We start from the raw sequence: 19,626 nt of genomic DNA on the forward strand, positions 1-19,626 counted from the left end.
ACTTTATTGCTAGCAAGTGAACAGCACCGAGTAGTCTCGGGACACTGTGTGTCATAAATCATCTGACACTTACATTTATACTCCCCTACTGGGCCTGCGCATTTGGCCCCTTACACGCCACAACCGACATGCGCAGTAAACATTTGTAGTTCTTACAGTACAAAATTGTAGTCCCAGTACGTACACACGTCATAACACTGAAATGATACTGGCAAGAAAAACGAAACTTAGCAGCTTATTCTTCACACACACAATGCTCCTTTCTAGCACAGGAGATAAGGTTCGTTCGGCTCAGGAATGCAGGGCGGGGTGTCAGCACCCACCAAGGTCGTCTATTCAGATGGCGCTGCTACATGCAAGCTGGTCTTGTATAGGCCTTGCAAACTACTGTTACAAGCTATATGTCTAATAGCCCTGCATTCTATCTTTACATTAGTAAACAGCAAACTTCTTTCGTTAGCAAACAGTAAAACTGGATAAGGCACAAATGTCCAGTGCAGTGATAAGGTGTGGCTAAACAGCCAAAAGCAGAGGTAGAGTGCATAAGTATAAGTCCATCAGTAGGCACAAAAACATGAGGTTGTTCTGGTGGTCAGTAGTATTCATAGTATTCGAGTAGTATCCGGCGTTCCACTCCTTCAGCTTGACAGGGGGCTTTGACAAAAGCAAACCTCTCATGAAGCGAACAACTAAAGGCTGTCCTGAGATCGGCTTACCTTCCACACGGTAATGGTATGCACTGATTGCACTAAGGTGAACCCTTACAGAGTTGGTCTTGAGACCAGACTCAGACAAGTGCAGAAGGTATTCAAGCAGGGTCTGTGTAGGACAAGAGCGAGGATCTAGGGCCTTGCTGTCACACCAGACGGCTAACCTCCTCCATAAAAAGAAGTAACTCCTCTTAGTGGACTCTTTCCTGGAAGCAAGCAAGATGCGGGAGACACCCTCTGACAGACCCAAAGAGGCAAAGTCTACGCTCTCAACATCCAGGCCGTGAGAGCCAGGGACCGGAGGCTGGGATGCAGAAGAGCCCCTTCGTCCTGCGTGATGAGGGTCGGAAAACACTCCAATCTCCACGGTTCTTCGGAGGATAACTCCAGAAGAAGAGGGAACCAGATCTGACGCGGCCAAAAAGGAGCAATCAGAATCATGGTGCCTCGGTCTTGCTTGAGTTTCAACAAAGTCTTCCCTACCAGAGGAATGGGAGGATAAGCATACAGCAGGCCCTCCCCCCAATCCAGGAGGAAGGCATCCGATGCCAGTCTGCCGGGGGCCTGAAGCCTGGAACAGAACTGAGGGACTTTGTGGTTCGCTCGAGATGCGAAGAGATCCACCAAGGGGGTGCCCCACGCTTGGAAGATCTGGCGCACCACTCGGGAGTTGAGCGACCACTCGTGAGGTTGCATAATCCTGCTCAGTCTGTCGGCCAGACTGTTGTTTACGCCTGCCAGATATGTGGCTTGGAGCCCCATGCCGTGACGGCGAGCCCAGAGCCACATGCTGACGGCTTCCTGACACAGGGGGCGAGATCCGGTGCCCCCCTGCTTGTTGACATAGTACATGGCAACCTGGTTGTCTGTCTGAATTTGGATAATTTGGTGGGACAGCCGATCTCTGAAAGCCTTCAGAGCGTTCCAGATCGCTCGCAACTCCAGGAGATTGATCTGTAGACCACGTTCCTGGAGGGACCAGCTTCCTTGGGTGTGAAGCCCATCGACATGAGCTCCCCATCCCAGGAGAGACGCATCCGTGGTCAGCACTTTTTGTGGCTGAGGAATTTGGAAAGGACGTCCCAGAGTCAAATTGGACCAAATCGTCCACCAATACAGGGATTCGAGAAAACTCGTGGACAGGTGGATCACGTCTTCTAGATCCCCAGCAGCCTGAAACCACTGAGAAGCTAGGGTCCATTGAGCAGATCTCATGTGAAGGCGGGCCATGGGAGTCACATGAACTGTGGAGGCCATGTGGCCCAGCAATCTCAACATCTGCCGAGCTGTGATCTGCTGGGACGTTCGCACCCGCGAGACGAGGGACAACAAGTTGTTGGCCCTCGTCTCTGGGAGATAGGCGCGAGCCGTCCGAGAATCCAGCAGAGCTCCTATGAATTCGAGTCTCTGTGCTGGGAGAAGATGGGACTTTGGGTAATTTATCACAAACCCCAGTAGCTCCAGGAGGCGAATAGTCATCTGCATGGACTGCAGGGCTCCTGCCTCGGACGTGTTCTTCACCAGCCAATCGTCGAGATATGGGAAGACGTGCACCCCCAGCCTGCGAAGTGCCGCTGCTACTACAGCCAAGCACTTTGTGAACACCCTGGGCGCAGAGGCGAGCCCAAAGGGCAGCACACAGTACTGGAAGTGACGTGTGCCCAGCTGAAATCGCAGATACTGTCTGTGAGCTGGCAGTATTGGGATGTGTGTGTAGGCATCCTTCAAGTCCAGAGAGCATAGCCAATCGTTTTCCTGAATCATGGGAAGTAGGGTGCCCAGGGAAAGCATCCTGAACTTTTCTTTTACGAGATATTTGTTCAGGGCCCTTAGGTCTAGGATGGGACGCATCCCCCCTGTTTTCTTTTCTACAAGGAAGTACCTGGAATAGAATCCCAGCCCTTCTTGCCCGGATGGCACGGGCTCGACCGCATTGGCGCTGAGAAGGGCGGAGAGTTCCTCTGCAAGTACCTGCTTGTGCTGGAAGCTGTAAGACTGAGCTCCCGGTGGACAATTTGGAGGTTTTGAGGCCAAATTGAGGGTGTATCCTTGCCGGACTATTTGCAGAACCCACTGATCAGAGGTTATGAGAGGCCACCTTTGGTGAAAAGCTTTCAACCTCCCCCCGACCGGCAGGTCGCCCGGCACGGACACTTGGATGTCGGCTATGCTCTGCTGGAGCCAGTCAAAAGCTCGCCCCTTGCTTTTGCTGGGGAGCCGCGGGGCCTTGCTGAGGCGCACGCTGCTGACGAGAGCGAGCGCGCTGGGGCTTAGCCTGGGCCGCAGGCTGTCGAGAAGGGGGATTGTACCTACGCTTGCCAGAAGAGTAGGGAACAGTCCTCCTTCCCCCGAAAAATCTTCTACCTGTAGAGGTAGAGGCTGAAGGCTGCCGGCGGGAGAACTTGTCGAATGCGGTGTCCCGCTGGTGGAGATGCTCTACCACCTGCTCGACCTTCTCTCCAAAAATATTGTCCGCACGGCAAGGCGAGTCCGCAATCCGCTGCTGGAGTCTATTCTCCAGGTCGGAGGCACGCAGCCATGAGAGCCTGCGCATCACCACACCTTGAGCAGCGGCCCTGGACGCAACATCAAAGGTGTCATACACCCCTCTGGCCAGGAATTTTCTGCACGCCTTCAGCTGCCTGACCACCTCCTGAAAAGGCTTGGCTTGCTCGGGGGGGAGAGCATCAACCAAGCCCGCCAACTGCCGCACATTGTTCCGCATGTGTATGCTCGTGTAGAGCTGGTAAGACTGGATTTTGGCCACGAGCATAGAGGAATGGTAGGCCTTCCTCCCAAGGAGTCTAAGGTTCTAGAGTCTTTGCCCGGGGGCGCCGAAGCATGCTCCCTAGAACTCTTAGCCTTCTTTAGGGCCAGATCCACAACTCCAGAGTCGTGAGGCAACTGGGTGCGCATCAGCTCTGGGTCCCCATGGATCCGGTACTGGGACTCGATCTTCTTGGGAATGTGGGGATTACTTAATGGCTTGGTCCAGTTCGCAAGCAATGTCTTTTTCAGGACATGGTGCAAGGGAACAGTGGACGCTTCCTTAGGTGGAGAAGGATAGTCCAGGAGCTCAAACATTTCAGCCCTGGGCTCGTCCTCCACAACCACCGGGAAGGGGATGGCCGTAGACATCTCCCGGACAAAGGAAGCGAAAGACAGACTCTCAGGAGGAGAAAGCTGTCTTTCAGGAGAGGGAGTGGGATCGGAAGGAAGACCCTCAGACTCCTCGTCAGAGAAATATCTGGGGTCTTCTTCCTCTTCCCACGAGGCCTCACCCTCGGTGTCAGACACAAGTTCACGAACCTGTGTCTGCAACCTCGCCCGGCTCGACTCAGTGGAGCCACGTCCACGATGGGGGCGTCGAGAGGTAGACTCCCTCGCCCGCATCGGCGAAGCTCCCTCCGCCGACGTAGTCGGGGAGCCTTCCTGGGAGGTGGCCGCAGTCGGCACCGCACGCGGTACCGACGTCGGGGACCTCACCCCGGGCGATGGGTCAGCCGGCGCCACGCTCGACGGTACCGGAGGCGCAAGCACCGCCGGTACCGGAGGGGTAGGGCGCAACAGCTCTCCCAGAATCTCTGGGAGAACGGCCCGGAGGCTCTCGTTCAGAGCGGCTGCAGAGAAAGGCATGGAGGTCGATGCAGGCGTCGACGTCAGAACCTGATCCGGGCGTGGAGGTTGTTCCGGGCTGTCCAGAGTGGAGCGCATCGACACCTCCTGAACAGAGGGTGAGCGGTCCTCTCGGTGCCGATGCTTGCTGGGTGCCAACTCCCTCGGCGACCCAGAGCTCTCGGTGCCGACGCGGGGAGGAGACCGGTGTCGATGCTTCTTCGACTTCTTCCGAAGCATGTCACCAGAGCTCCCCGGCACCGACGAGGAGGACGTAGAATCCAGCCGTCGCTTCCTCGGGGCCGAGGTCGAAGGAGGTCGATCTCGGGGGGGCTGTACCGCAGGAGCCCTCAGGGTAGGGGGAGACCCACCCGAAGGCTCACCGCCACCAGCAGGGGAATGGACAGCCCTCACCTGCACTCCTGACGATGCACCACCGTCCGACGACATCAGCAGACGAGGTCCCGGTACCACCGACGTCGATGCAGCTATCCGATGTCTCGGCGCCGATGCAGAGGGCCGATGCCTCGATGCACTCGATGCACTGGCGGCTGAGGATGAAGGTCTGGACGCTGACGACGTCGATGCACTCGATGGCCTTGGTGTCGATGCCGACGAAGAGCCCGAGAACAAAACGTTCCACTGGGCCAATCTCGCTACCTGAGTCCGCCTTTGTAACAGGAAACACAGACTACAGTTCTGAGGACGGTGCTCGGCCCCCAGACACTGAAGACACGACGAGTGCCTATCAGTGAGCGAGATTACCCGGGCGCACTGGGTGCACTTCTTGAAGCCGCTGGAAGGCTTCGATGTCATGGGCGGAAAAATCACGCCGGCGAAATCAAAATCCGAAATGGCGAATTGAAGCACCAAAACGTTTTAGGGAGAAAATCTCGACCGAGGCCGAAAGAGGCCTACCCCGACGACGAAAGAAAACTTACCGGGGCAAAGACTGAAAAATACGGGAAGGGACAAACGAAGCCCGGGGGGCTTCCGGAGCACTTCCCAACAATTTTTTAAAGATTTTCCGAAGAAAACACACGTCAACGAAAAAAAAGGACGCGCGAGGTCGACTTTCCGGGGCTCGACACGGCGAAAACACGACCGTACTGAGTGCGGACAAAAGAAGACTGGCCGGCTCGAGCCGGTTTCGGGCGGGAAGACGGCCGCGCATGCGCGGTGCGCGCGGGCGCGCGAGGACTAGCAAAGGACTTTGCTAGTGAAGATTCCGATTGGAGGGGCTGCCGTGGACGTCACCCATCAGTGAGAACAAGCAGCCTGCTTGTCCTCGGAGAAAGGAGGATATCAGAGTGAGGAATTTAGAAGCGTAGGAGTTGGATGGGTTGTCAACGTGAATGTTAAAATCACCAAGAATGAGGGATGGAGATGAGGGATCAAGAAAGACGGTGAGCCTGTTGTTCTTTAATCACTGATGGTCCCTTTATAATATACACAACATTTACACCACATGGTTTGTACTGTATATTAGTTATGCACAAAACTAACCCATTAGGAGACACAGCTCCCCTAGAAGACAGTAAAGAGCAACTAAATCATCTTATTACAGGTTGACAATTGTACAACTTACATACTCGGGAAGTTGTTATCCCTCATTCGGGTGGGAAAACTTATAGATTGCTGGGCCGGACGGATTGTAATACCATGAATTGTGTTTATGGTATTCGATGTCCGTGTGGCCTATGGTACATTGACCAGACCACACGGAAAATTAAAATCCGAATAGCCCATCATCTGAGGAATCTGCGTGCTGGTCGTGCAGAGGCCCCCCTAGAGGCATATTTTCAAAGCACTTTGGGAGGCTAAGTTCCATAGGTTTCTATGGAACTTTGGGAGGCTAAGTGCTTTGAAAATGAGCTTGCTAGTGTCCCATTGGGAAATGCAAAAACATACAGTACAGGAGTTGCGTTTTGTGATACTGAATCAAATTAATCCTGGGAGGGGGGGGGGGGGGGTAATGTCACGTTGATGTTATTGAGAAAGGAGCAGTGCTTAATCTTTCAGTGGAATACGGTTATTCTCTTTGGCCTTAACAAAGAAATTGATTGGCTGAGTATTTAGAAGGAAGGTGGTATTTAAACACTGAGGATCCTTTGGGAAGCCATGCGCATGTGTGGGCGTCTTTTTTGGCGCGCAACAGGTATGTGGTTTCGATTGAATGCTCAACCCCTATGGTAGCTGGTAAGCATTATGATATTTGATGTTGTGTATGTTTAAAGAGTTTAAACACATTGCTGTTTTATTTAGAATATCTGACCCCTGATGACGCTTTAATAGCGAAACACGTATGTGTAGGGTCTCTGCGTGTGTTTGGATGAAGCTGTAAGAACAAGAACCAACATGGAGCCAGCAGTTTTTGAGAGAGCCAGCATGTTTGAGAGAGAGAGTCTGTGTGAGACTGACTGTGTGAGAGAGAGGGAATGTGCGAGAGTGTGTGTGTGACAGAGAGTGTGTGACTGGGTGCGAGTGTGTCTGTGATAGTGTATGTATGAGAATCAAGAGTGTGCCAGGGGCTCATCACTCCCTCCTCCCTCCCAGTTCCAGGGTCTCCGTCCCCCCTCCCTGTGCATCCCAGCTGACCTTGTTAATCACCCAGGGCAACCACTCCAGGTGCGTGTGTTTGGATGAAGCTGTAAGAACAAGAACCAACTTGGAGCCAGCAGTTTTTGAGAGAGCCAACATGTTTGAGAGAGTGTGTGTGAGACTGACTGTGTGAGAGAGAGGGAATGTGCGAGAGTGTGTGTGTGACAGAGAGTGTGTGACTGGGTGCGAGTGTGTCTGTGATAGTGTATGCATGAGAATCAAGAGTGTGTGCCAGGGGCCCATCACTCCCTCCTCCCTCCCAGTTCCAGGGTCTCCGTCTCCCCTCCCTGTGCATCCCAGCTGACCTTGTTAATCACCCAGGGCAACCACTCCAGGTGCCTGAGAAAACAACTGTGACAGGAGTTAATTGCTTTACTTGCAATTCTCTTTTCCTTTCTGTACTTGCTAAACCGGATATCTATGCCACCTCAAGTTTCCGGCTGGAGGCTTCAATTAGAACTCTGGAGGTGCCTTTTATATAGAGAGATTTTTAATTTAGTGTAATATATTCTAACTCTTCCATCTTATTTCTTAGGTTCTTGGCATTCGCGTATAGACATTTCAAACTATGTTTGTTGTTCCTATTTACATCATGCTTAGTACTTGACAGTATTAATTTGCAATCTTTTGTCTGATTTTTATTTAAGGACACCTGATCTACTATGGTCTCTTTTGCAACCTCACTATCAGGATACCCTATCTTCCCTGTTTTGGTGATATCCCTGAAAGATACCTTATCCCGAACCGTGCGCTTTTGAGTGGCTGTCGGCCTTCCCCCTGTTTCTAGTTTAAAAGCTGCTGTATCTCCTTTATAAGTACATAAGTACATAAGTACATAAGTACATAAGTAGTGCCATACTGGGAAAGACCAAAGGTCCATCTAGCCCAGCATCCTGTCACCGACAGTGGCCAATCCAGGTCAAGGGCACCTGGCACGCTCCCCAAACGTAAAAACATTCCAGACAAGTTATACCTAAAAATGCGGAATTTTTCCAAGTCCATTTAATAGCGGTCTATGGACTTGTCCTTTAGGAATCTATCTAACCCCTTTTTAAACTCCGTCAAGCTAACCGCCCGTACCACGTTCTCCGGCAACGAATTCCAGAGTCTAATTACACGTTGGGTGAAGAAAAATTTTCTCCGATTCGTTTTAAATTTACCACACTGTAGCTTCAACTCATGCCCTCTAGTCCTAGTATTTTTGGATAGCGTGAACAGTCGCTTCACATCCACCCGATCCATTCCACTCATTATTTTATACACTTCTATCATATCTCCCCTCAGCCGTCTCTTCTCCAAGCTGAAAAGCCCTAGCCTTCTCAGCCTCTCTTCGTAGGAAAGTCGTCCCATCCCCACTATCATTTTCGTCGCCCTTCGCTGTACCTTTTCCAATTCTACTATATCTTTTTTGAGATACGGAGACCAGTACTGAACACAATACTCCAGGTGCGGTCGCACCATGGAGCGATACAACGGCCTGGTCCCACCCTGGTTAAGGTGGAGCCCATCCTTTCGGAATAGGCTCCCCCTTCCCCAGAATGTTGCCCAGTTCCTAACAAATCTACCACCCTCCTGAGATGAAGAGACAGTCGCATGATCCTCTTGTCCTTTATGGAATATGGAAATAGCAGTAACGCTTGCAAGTATCTACTATTCTGGTGGAGAATTATAGTTGTATTGAATATTAAGTAGAAGGTCAGCGAGAAATACGCTTTACAAACAATTTCTCTACAGTGGAGGAACTATAGACTTTATCATCTTGCAGCGATTATGAGGAATATGGACTGAGATGTGTATCAGTATATGTAATTTGAGATGTCGTTTGTAGGTGAGAGTGGTTGCAAGAATGTGTAGTGATGTTGGTATGTGTGAAAAGTTTTAACATGATAGTAGTAGCAATGTGTTGAACAAAATTTGAGATAATTATTTGTATTTAATAAAAAGAGTGAATATAGATGGCACAATAGTTGTTATAGAATTTGTATGATTTATATAGTACAACTTGAAGTGCACCTAGAGTAGAACGATGCCTATTCATTAGGGGTATCCTGAAAATCCGGCCTGTTTGCAGTACTGGAAGCCCTGGATCTATACCAATGCTTGTTATATACTATAAAACACAGCCTGCTTTTAATTGTGGAGAGAAAACCTGTCACGTGATGGGAAAGAGGGGACTAGGGGTAATAACCATCCCTCTTCCCTTTCTCATCCTCTTGCACACTGGCTGCAGAGGCTGTGAATCCAAGTTTCTTTAGGCTTGATATACCGCTGACGGGAAATCCATCAGACAAGTTCACAATACAACTCCAGGCACTTACTTTCCATTTTCTTGTTTGCTTCCTGGAGCAGCTCCTCTGCTGTGTGTCCAGCAATATCCAGCACCACTGTCTCTGCAGAAGTTTTGTCGAGAAATTCTAATTTTAGATTCAGCCAGTCTTTGGCGAAACGATCAATCCTCAATTTCACCGCGTCCATTTCTGGGGTATTGGGATACCCGCCCTCCGGCACCTCTGGCAGAACGATCTCTGAGCAGGAAATGCAATTTCAATTATTTACTTATACACTATGTTTCTAAACTCATTTAAGATGACCAAGGCAATGCACAACCTAAAAAATGCACTAATACAATTCATCAAATGAAACTGCCAAAATGTATGATCATGTAACCCATTTATTAGTCCAGTTCCACTGGTTACTGGTTAGCTATGGAGTAGAAGACTTTATTTATTGCCTTTTTCTTTCTCTAATGCGCTTATCCCTCACGCTTCTCCTTGCTTTCTAGGGTCAGTCAGGCTTCTGACTATCCCCTCCCTTTTACAGGATCAGTTAGTCACAACACATGATTCTGGGTTTTTAAAAATTTGGTTCTGTGGTTGTGGAATTCTCTTCCCAAATATCTCCAAGTAGAAATACCTTTACCTTGACTGAAAAAAGGCTTAAATACTTTGAGCAGGCATTTGATGACTAGCAGGGAGGAATTTGGCACTCTGGCTGGACTGGCATTTTTATTATTTTTATTTGGTTCCTTTCACTCTGGTTTTGTTTTTAGGATTGCTACTTATAATTGTAAATTGTTTTGATATTCCCTTAAATTGTGGTATATCAAAACCTAGTAAACAATGAAAATATAATCCCACCCCAAACTCATCTAGATTAGCCCAACCAAAATTAAAACAATCCCTAGTCATTCCCACACAATCCAGATAACCCAAACAGAACTAAACTATTACAAGGTATTCTTATGGAATCTCTACCCACCCCCCCCCCCCAAAAAAAAAAAAAAATGAAGTGTTCATGGAATTAACATTAGCGAAAAAAGAACCAATATTCATAGAAACAGAGAAAAATGTTGTTATGATTCTACTGAGACAGGCAGGGGAATGACTGGGACTCGCTTCTGAATGGCCTGTCAGGGACTGAGCTGAGGTCTGAGGCAGCAGACGTCAGAAGTCAGACCTTATTTAAACTGACCTCTCCCTCAGCGGACTCTCTAGTGTTATCTCTTGCAGGTGTGAGCTCTCGTTGTTCTGCTTAGTCTGTGCTTGTGGCATAGAATGTATTCTTTGTAGTTTGCTTGCTCTTCTCTTTGTCTGTGGTTTCTGTGTGTGCTGGTTGTTACTAGCTTTTCCCTGATTACTTCTCTGCAGTGCAGCTGAGTCTATTGTCTCTCCTCTGCCTTGTCTCTCCCTGCTGGGCTGTGGTGTTGACTTGTCCATGGTAAGCTGGTTCCTGCTTTGTTTGTTTAGTTTTCTCAGTGTTTGGTATTTGGCTCATGTGTAGCCCTGCCTTCTCAGGCAGTCTTTCTTAGTATCTGTTTTATCTGGCTTGTGTCTTTTGTGAGTCCTGCCTCTTTTAGGCAGCCTTTCTCTCTTATCTGCTTTAACCCTTTCTGGACTCTTGTGAGCCCTGCCTCTTTTAGGCAGTTTTTCTCTGTGTGCCCGATGCAAAGAGCTCCTAGCTCTCAGAAAATGTGTCCGTTCTCTTGAGGCTAGAGTAGCAGACTTGGTGGAGCTGAGGGAGACAGAGAGGTACATAGAGGAGACCTACAGGGATGTTGTAGAGAAGTCCCACCTCCAGTCTGGTAGCCCTTGTGCTACCTTGCAGGAGGGAGGTCTCCTAGAAGGAGAGCATCACCCTGGTGCAGTAGGAAGTACTCCTGTAGCCAGGACCTGCCCACCAGGGGATGTACTATCCTCTCGCACCGAGGATATGTCTCCAAGTGCTGCCCGGGAGGGAAAGGTTAGGACAGCTGTTGTAGTTGCTGACTCGATCATTAGGCATATAGATAGCTGGGTGGCTGGTGGATGTGAGGATCGCCTGGTGACTTGCCTGCCTGGTGCGAAGGTGGCAGACCTCACGCGTCACCTAGATAGGATTTTAGATAGTGCTGGGGAGGAGCTGGCTGTCTTGGTACATGTGGGTACCAATGACATAGGAAAATATGGGAGAGAGGTTCTAGAAGCCAAATTTAGGCTCTTAGGTAGAAAGCTCAAATCCAAAAACTCTAGGGTAGCATTCCACGCGCAGGGCCCAAGAGACAGGCAGAGCTCCGGAGTCTCAATGCGTGGATGAGACGATGGTGCAGGGAGGAGGGTTTTAGATTTGTTAGGAACTGGGCAACATTCTGGGGAAAGGGGAGCCTATTCCGAAAGGATGGGCTCCACCTTAACCAGGGTGGGACCAGGCTGCTGGCACTGGCATTTAAAAAGGAGATAGAGCAGCTTTTAAACTAGAAACAGGGGGAAGGCTGACAGCCACTCAAAAGCGCATGGTTCGGGATAAGGTATCTTTCAGGGATATCACCAAATCAGGGAAGATAGGGTATCCTGATAGTGAGGTTGCAAAAGAGACCATAGTAGATCAGGTGTCCTTAAATAAAAATCAGACAAAAGACTGCAAATTAATACTGTCAAGTACTAAGCATGATGTAAATAGGAACAACAAACATAGTTTGAAATGTCTATATGCGAATGCCAAGAACCTAAGAAATAAGATGGAAGAGTTAGAATAAATTGCACTAAATTAAAAATTAGATATAATAGGCATCTCTGAGACCTGGTGGAAGGAGGATAACCAGTGGGACACTGTCATACCGGGGTACAAATTATATCGTAGTGATAGGGTGGATCGAATTGGTGGAGGGGAGCCTTGAATCAAATAGATTGAAAATTCTGCAGGAAACAAAACACTTCTTGGAATCACTGTGGATTGATCTGCTCTTCCTTCAAGAGCTCCGTAGAGAAATGAAGAGGAGATAGGCAGCTACAAAAAATGGCCTGAATCTGGATGGACAGCAATGATCAGAAATCTCACCTGGTTCTGGAACTGGAGGTGTTTGTTCTGTATCAGGTGAAAGCTGCTCTTCAGGGGGTTCTGTTGAGACAAATGCAGAGACTCAGGTACAGACAGGAAATCCCCAGAAGACACTTCACTAGCAAATTAATGCACTTTAACTATGAAAAATGTGTGTTTAGTCTTTAAAATCTAGGACAGTTAAGTAATAAAATGCTCAGGAATTTATTTCAACGATACGGGAGATGCACTTGGTATAGCTTGCAAAATATGTTAGCTTTCAAAGTGTGCATGTCAGGAGAGCCTCTCAAAAGCCTTTTCTGAAAAGAAAAGCGACTTCTTCCTTCTAACCACACTGAAAGCTACTGGAGAAAGATTTAAGCTATTCTGAATGTTGTATTTTGCATTTGTATTCTCTGGTTCTCACCAACACATTATTGCTTTTAGCAACCATTTTCCCTGTAGCTCTTCCTTCTCTATCACCTGCACACTGACAGACTGGTAAAAAGTCACACTGAGTAGTAAAATAATCTCCTTGACTAAGGAAGCTTTATCATACAGATTAACAGAATGCCCAAACCTACTAGTTCAGAGAGTTCAGCAACTGAGGACATGCCATTCCCTTTTTAATCTATCTGCTTTGAAGAAGTCAAACAGACCCTCTGTGCTCAGCGACACTGCTGTACATGCTAATATTATCCTATTACCAAGACTGACAAATCTAGTGTATACTTTTTTTTAACAGTTCTTCTCAGTGTAAACAGTAAGGTGAAATTAGGCCTTACCTGCTAATTTTTTTTCCTCTAGACCCTCCAGACCGGTCAAGACGCTTGGGTTATGCTCGCCTACCAGCAGAGGGAGACTGAAAACACTAACTTCAAACTATGTACATATAACCTGTGCCTAGCCTTCTGTCGTCAGTATACACTTAGCAAAGCAGAAACCAAAAACCTAAAAACGATAAAAAGAACCCCTGTACCTGGAAAACCACTAGTCAAACACCAACAGTGTGCCTCCACAGACGGAACGTCAAAACGTCCCGCTCTGTAGTGTCATATAGTCAAAGAAATTCTCTCCGACCACACTAAACTTGAAAGAATAGTCATAGCAGAACACGGCTCAAAATCACTTCTGATAATCCACAGGGCGGGCTCTTGACCGGTCTGGAGGGTCTAGAGGAAAGAAAATTAGCAGGTAAGGCCTAATTTCACCTTCCTCCTCAACCCTCCAGACCGGTCAAGATGCTTGGGAAGTACCAAAGCAGTAGAAACTTAAGGGTGGGATCCTCGAAAAGCAGAAGACAACACCGCCGCTCCAAACCGAGCATCCTCTTTTGCCTGAACATCAAGTCTGTAATGCTTCACAAAGGAATGGATGGAAGACCACGCCGCTGCCTTACAAATATCCTGCGGAGGAATAAAACTACTTTCCGCCCAAGAAGCAGCTACCCCCCGAGTAGAATGAGCCTTAAGCACTGAGGGCACGGCCCGGCGTTTCAACAAGTATGCCGACGCAATAGTCTCCTTCAACCACCTAGCCAGAGTAGCCTTGGAAGCTGCTGCCCCTTTTTTGGGACCTCCAAACAACACAAACAACCTATCCAATGCTCGAAAATCCTGCGTTCTGCGCAAATAAGACAGTAACACGCGCCGTACATCCAACTTAGCCAGCCGACGTTGCGTAAGATCCCCAGCGCGATCCCCCAGCACAGGCAAAGAAATCACCTGGTTGACATGAAAAGCAGACACCACCTTAGGCACAAAGGAAGGAACCGTCCGTAAAGTCACTTTCTCCTTCGCAAAAGACAGAAAAGGCTCCCTGCAAGACAGAGCCTGAAGCTCTGAAATCCTACTCGCCGAAGAAATGGCCACCAGAAAAACCGCCTTCAAAGTAAGATCCTTACATGTAATGGATGTCAAGGGTTCAAACGGAGGTGCCACCAACGCCTCCAGGACCAAATTTAAATCCCAAGGCGGGACCAACGGACGACGAGGCGGCCGAATCAACTTCACTGCCTTCAGGAACCGCCCCACATCAGGAGAAGCCGCCAAGGAAACTCCCCGAATCTTACCTCTAAAACAAGACAAGGCCGAAACCTGCACTTTCAGGGAAGAGAGCGACAGCCCCCTCTTCAAACCATCCTGCAGAAAATCCAAAACTTCCACCACCGAAGCCCGCAAAGGAACATAATCCCGCTCTTGACACCAATTCTTGAAGATGCGCCACACCCGCACATACGCCAAAGAAGTAGACCTCTTGCGAGACCTCAACATCGTATCAACCACCCTGGGCGAAAAACCTTTCTTTCTCAACCGGTGCCTCTCAAGAGCCAAGCCGTAAGCAAGAACGGAGAGGGATCTGCCATCTCTATCGGCCCCTGAACCAGTCGCACCCGAGGCCCCAAGGGAATCGGATCTTGCACCAGCAACCGCATCAGATCTCCGTACCACGGACGCCGTGGCCAATTGGGCGCTATCAGAACCACTAACCCCGAGTGACGACCGATCCGCTGCACCACGCGACCCACCAGCGGCCACGGCGGAAACACGTAGAGCAACTGCTGAGTTGGCCACGGAAGCACCAACGCGTCGATGCCCTCGGCTCAAGCGTCCCTTCGACGACTGAAGAACCGAGAGACCTGCGCATTGTCGGCCGACGCCATAAGATCCAACACTGGCCGACCCCACTGCAACACTATCCGCTCGAACACGGAGGGATGGAGAGCCCACTCTCCGGGATCCAACGTGTGTCTGCTCAGATAATCCGCACTCACGCTGTCCACCCCTGCCACGTGTCCCGCCGATAGACTCTGCAGATGAACTTCTGCCCAGGACAGCAATTCCGCCGCCTCTACAGCTAACCCGGGACTCTTCGTTCCCCCCTGTCGATTTACATAAGCGACGGCCGTGGCATTGTCTGACAGAACCCTGACTGCCTTGCCGTCCAGAAGACTCTGAAAGGCCCGAAGAGCCAACCGAATAGCTCGCGTCTCCAGGCGATTGATGGACCAACTCGCCTCCTCCAACGTCCAACGCCCTTGGGCCACCTGACCCAGATAATGAGCCCCCCATCCTGACAGACTCGCATCCGTGGTCAGCACCACCCAATCTGGAGTGTCCAACGGCATGCCCTTCACTAGATTCGGAGAGTGGAGCCACCAGCGAAGACTGCACCAAGCCACCTCCGGCAGTGAGAGCCTCTCCTCCAAACTCTGAAACTGAGGAGACCAGCGAGACAACAACGCTACCTGCAATGGTCTCATGTGGGCCCTGGCCCAGGGCACCACCTCTATTGATGCCACCATCAGACCCAGCACCTGAAGATACTCCCGCGCCACTGGCGCCCTCTGAGCTCGGAGGTGCCGGATCTGAGACTGCAGCTTGGAAATGCGGGGAGCTGTCAAAAACACTCGGCCTTTCTTCGTGTCGAAACGTACTCCCAAATATTCTAGAGACTGCGATGGAACGAGGTGACTCTTGGCCAGATTGACAACCCATCCGAGCGACTGCAGAAAGGACACCACCCGGCCGGTGACGTCCTCGCTCTCTGACTTTGATTTGGCTCGGATCAACCAGTCGTCGAGATACGGATGGACCAAAATGCCCTGCAAACGCAGCGCAGCCGCCACCACTACCATGACCTTGGAAAAAGTGCAGGGCGCCGTTGCCAGGCCGAACGGAAGAGCACAAAACTGAAAATGCCTCCCCAACACCACAAAACGAAGAAACCGCTGGTGTGCCTCTAAGATGGGAATGTGCAAATAAGCCTTCGTCAGGTCTAAAGACGTTAGAAACTCTCCTTCCTGAACCGCTACAATGACCGAGCGTAACGTCTCCATTCGAAAGGAAGGAACCTTCAGAGCTGAATTGACCCTCTTGAGGTCCAAAATGGGCCGAAAGGAATCCTCCTTTTTGGGGACCACAAAATAAATGGAATAACAACCCGTTCCTCGCTCTTTTGAAGGAACCGGAACCACTGCTCCTAAATCGACCAGACGGCCAGAGTCTCCCGCACTGCTCTCGCCTTGCGAATGGAATGACAAGGAGACACGAGAAAGAAATCGGGCAGAGGACCGTCGAACTCTAAGGCGTAGCCGTCTCACACAATCTGCAGCACCCACTGATCTGAGGTGATCTGGACCCACCTCTGGTAAAACAAGCGCAAACGCGCCCCCACGCGAACCAGAGGTTGGGTCCCCAAACCATCATTGTGAAGGAAGGGACACTCTGGTCGTTCCCGAAGCAGAACCGCGCCCTCCACGGCGACCACCTCGAAAGGACTGAGTTCTTTGGAAAAACCGACCCCTAGTCCCCCCAGAGGACCTGCCAGGCCGATAACGACGAGCTTCCTGAAACCGACCGCGCACCGCGGACCCCCTAGCAGCCTTAGGGCGAAGCTCCGGAAGACGAGGAACCTTAGCATCACCAAGACCCCTCACCAACTTATCCAACTCTTCCCCAAAAAGCAAAGAACCTTTAAACGGCAGCGAACACAGCTTTGCCTTAGAAGCAGCATCAGCCATCCAGCTTGCAACCACAGGGCCCGACGAGCAGCCACCGCCAGGGTCATGTTCTTAGCCGAAGCCCGTAACAAATCGTACAGCGCATCAGCCATGAAGGACGACCCCATCTCCAACTTTGCCAAATCTTGAACTAAAGAAGCCCTATCCGCCGGTGGGCTATCCAGCAGCCGCTCCGCCCAGCGAAAACACGCCCGGGCCACCAGACCTCCACAAACCGACGCCTGCAGCGCCAAGGTGGACAAATCAAAACTCTGCTTGAGAAACGTCTCCAATTTCCTGTCCTGCGGGTCCCGCAACGCGGCCCCCCCATCCACAGGAATAGCCGTAGCCTTAGTCACAGCCGTCACCACGGCATCCACGGTCGGAGGCCGGAGGGAATCTCTATCCTCCTGCGGGAGCGGGTACAACTTAGCCATGGCTCGAGCCACCTTACACTGATCATCTGGCGAACGCCACTCCTGGGTAATCATTTCCCTCAGATCCGCGTTCATAGGAAAAGTACGCGAAACCTGCCGGATCCCCTTAACCAATGGATCCTGCGTCCCGGCTGTCACTGGAGCTGACGCCTCAAACTTGAGAGTCGACGACACCTGTTCAATCAGTTCCGTCAACTCATCCCGGTGAAAATGCGGACTACTGCAGGGTCCTCCCCAGGCACCGCAATCTCCTTCTCATAACCAGCCAACGGCCCCTCATCCTCCTCCAGGGGACTAAACTCGCCCTCTGACTCCAGAGGGGAAAAACTGTCCAAGTCCTCCGACCACTCTACACGTGGTCTCTTCACACTAGCCCCCCCCCCCCCGTTCCAAAACTAGGGGGCTCCGCTCGCTTGCTGAAATTGAGCCCTGCTGCTGCTAAACTATACGGCACTCAAGGCTGCAGCACAGAACTGCAGCCGAGGCACAAAGCTGCCCAAACGGGAGAGCCAGTTAGGGGGAGGGACCCGGCCACCCGGGTGTGACACCCCAAAAGGGGACAATGGCAGGCCCCACCGGACCCACCAACCCCCAAGCACACTAAGTCTTCCAGGCACAGGGATGAAATCTAAAAACAGATCCAATAAACTTCTAAATAATCTCTGAATCCTACCAGACCGGACAAGCTGCACAGGTTGCCCGTCTACCCTCTGCTGAGACTGAGAAAATACTGGCGACAGAAGGCTAGGCACAGGTTATATGTACATAGTTTGAAGTTAGTGTTCTCAGTCTCCCTCTGCTGGTAGGCGAGCATAACCCAAGCGTCTTGACTGGTCTGGAGGGTTGAGGAGGAATCTCATTTTTTATACTGCGTGAGCCTACTTTCTTTGAATTAAGCTAATACAGGTATGTGATAAATTGAGGGCAGTTCTATGACTGGGTGCCGCCTTGTAGGTGCGCTAATGGCAGGGATGGGACGACTTCCCTATGAAGAAAGACTAAGGAGGCTAGGGCTTTTCAGTTTGGAGAAGAGATGGCTGAGGGGAGACATGATAGAGGTATATAAAATAATGAGTGGAGTGGAACAGGTGGATGTGAAGCGTCTGTTCACGCTTTCCAAAAATACTAGGAGTAGGGGGCATGTGATGAAACTACAGTGTGGTAAATTTAAAACAAATCGGAGAAAATGTTTCTTCACCCAACGCATAATTAAACTCTGGAATTCGTTGCCGGAGAACGTGGTGAAGGCAGTTAGCTTGGCAGAGTTTAAAAAGGGGTTAGACGGTTTCCTAAAGGACAAATCCATAGACCGCTACTAAATGGACTTGGGAAAAATCCACAATTTCGGGAATAACATGTATAAAATGTTTGTACGTTTGGGTAGCTTGCCAGATGCCCTTGACCTGGATTGGCCGCTGTCAGGGACAGGATGCTGGGCTTGATGGACCCTTGGTCTTTTCCCAGTATGGCATTACTTACGTACTTATGATGGCATGTCTATAATGGCATCATGCTTCTAGATTTGGTGTAACTGTGGGCACACATAATGTACACTTAAGTGCCCCTTCCATGTGAATGCTGCTTCTTCTTACCCTTATAGAACAGTACTCTGTCCATTTGTTGTCACGTGCAAGTGGTGTATGATAGTAAGCACCTAGTTATAGAATTGCCCTTGTACTGTAACTCTCCAAAGCTAATCAGAAATGTATTAGTCTAGGCCAATAAAAGTTTAATTGTTGCTTTTGGTTAGATGCCATTTCTCAGAAGGCAGAAAAGAGGTCGATTGGGTTGGTAACAAGCTTAGCTGAATGTACTGGCTAATTGATAGGGCTGCACTGGTACCTTCAGCTGACTCCGGCTTCTCTCTCATTTGATGGCTCTGCATGTCTTCGAGTTGGCTCCTGAAAGAAAACTGCAAAGATTAATCTTTATGCAGTGCTGACCAAACTAACCTACACGCATGATATGTCAGAGGTTTCCCTCTGAACTCTCTAAATCAGACTCTTAGGATCTTAAACGAGGCTCTGTTCTTTCTAAGGGCAGAAACAGAAATCAGTGTACTGAGCAGGTGGAGTCCCATGAAGAAGTGGAACCTGGGTTAAGTACCACATAAACTCTGGCCACTTGTTGGCCAGACTGGATGGACAGTGCAGGTCTTTAGCTGTCTTGTTTCAAAATTAGCCAGGGCTGGCACAACCCGGTAAGCAACGCGGGGGGGAGGGGGTGCCGGTCTTCAAGGGCGCCGCCGTACCTTACCAGACTCCATGTTCTGTACCTGTTCTTGTCATGCTATGGCGCTGCAGCGCCATCGCTAAGATGCTGAGTTTGCTGGTGCCCCGCCCGCCACCGATGCTGATGCCCCACTTGCCATAGGTCCTTCTCCCCAATCTTTCTCCCAGTCCCTTCTCCAATCTCCTGCTGCCCCGCCTCTTCCTGTGTGTACTTTCTGTGAGCCACTTTCTACCGTAGG

General features: G+C 50.1%; 1 protein-coding gene across 1 annotated transcript in view; it reads right to left on the minus strand.

The window, feature by feature from the left end:
- Positions 1–19,626, minus strand: part of AK9 (adenylate kinase 9) — a 327,370-nt gene that overhangs the window by 152,052 nt on the left and 155,692 nt on the right. The window contains exons 18-20 of the mRNA XM_030199196.1: positions 18,999–19,057; positions 12,240–12,299; positions 9,245–9,451 (exon numbers count right to left, since the gene is read on the minus strand). Coding sequence (XP_030055056.1) covers positions 9,245–9,451; positions 12,240–12,299; positions 18,999–19,057 — 326 coding nt within the window. The remainder of the gene's footprint in view (positions 1–9,244; positions 9,452–12,239; positions 12,300–18,998; positions 19,058–19,626) is intronic.

Source organism: Microcaecilia unicolor, chromosome 3, assembly GCF_901765095.1.
Source record: "Microcaecilia unicolor chromosome 3, aMicUni1.1, whole genome shotgun sequence".
In the NCBI taxonomy this organism is placed as follows: Eukaryota; Metazoa; Chordata; class Amphibia; order Gymnophiona; family Siphonopidae; genus Microcaecilia; species Microcaecilia unicolor.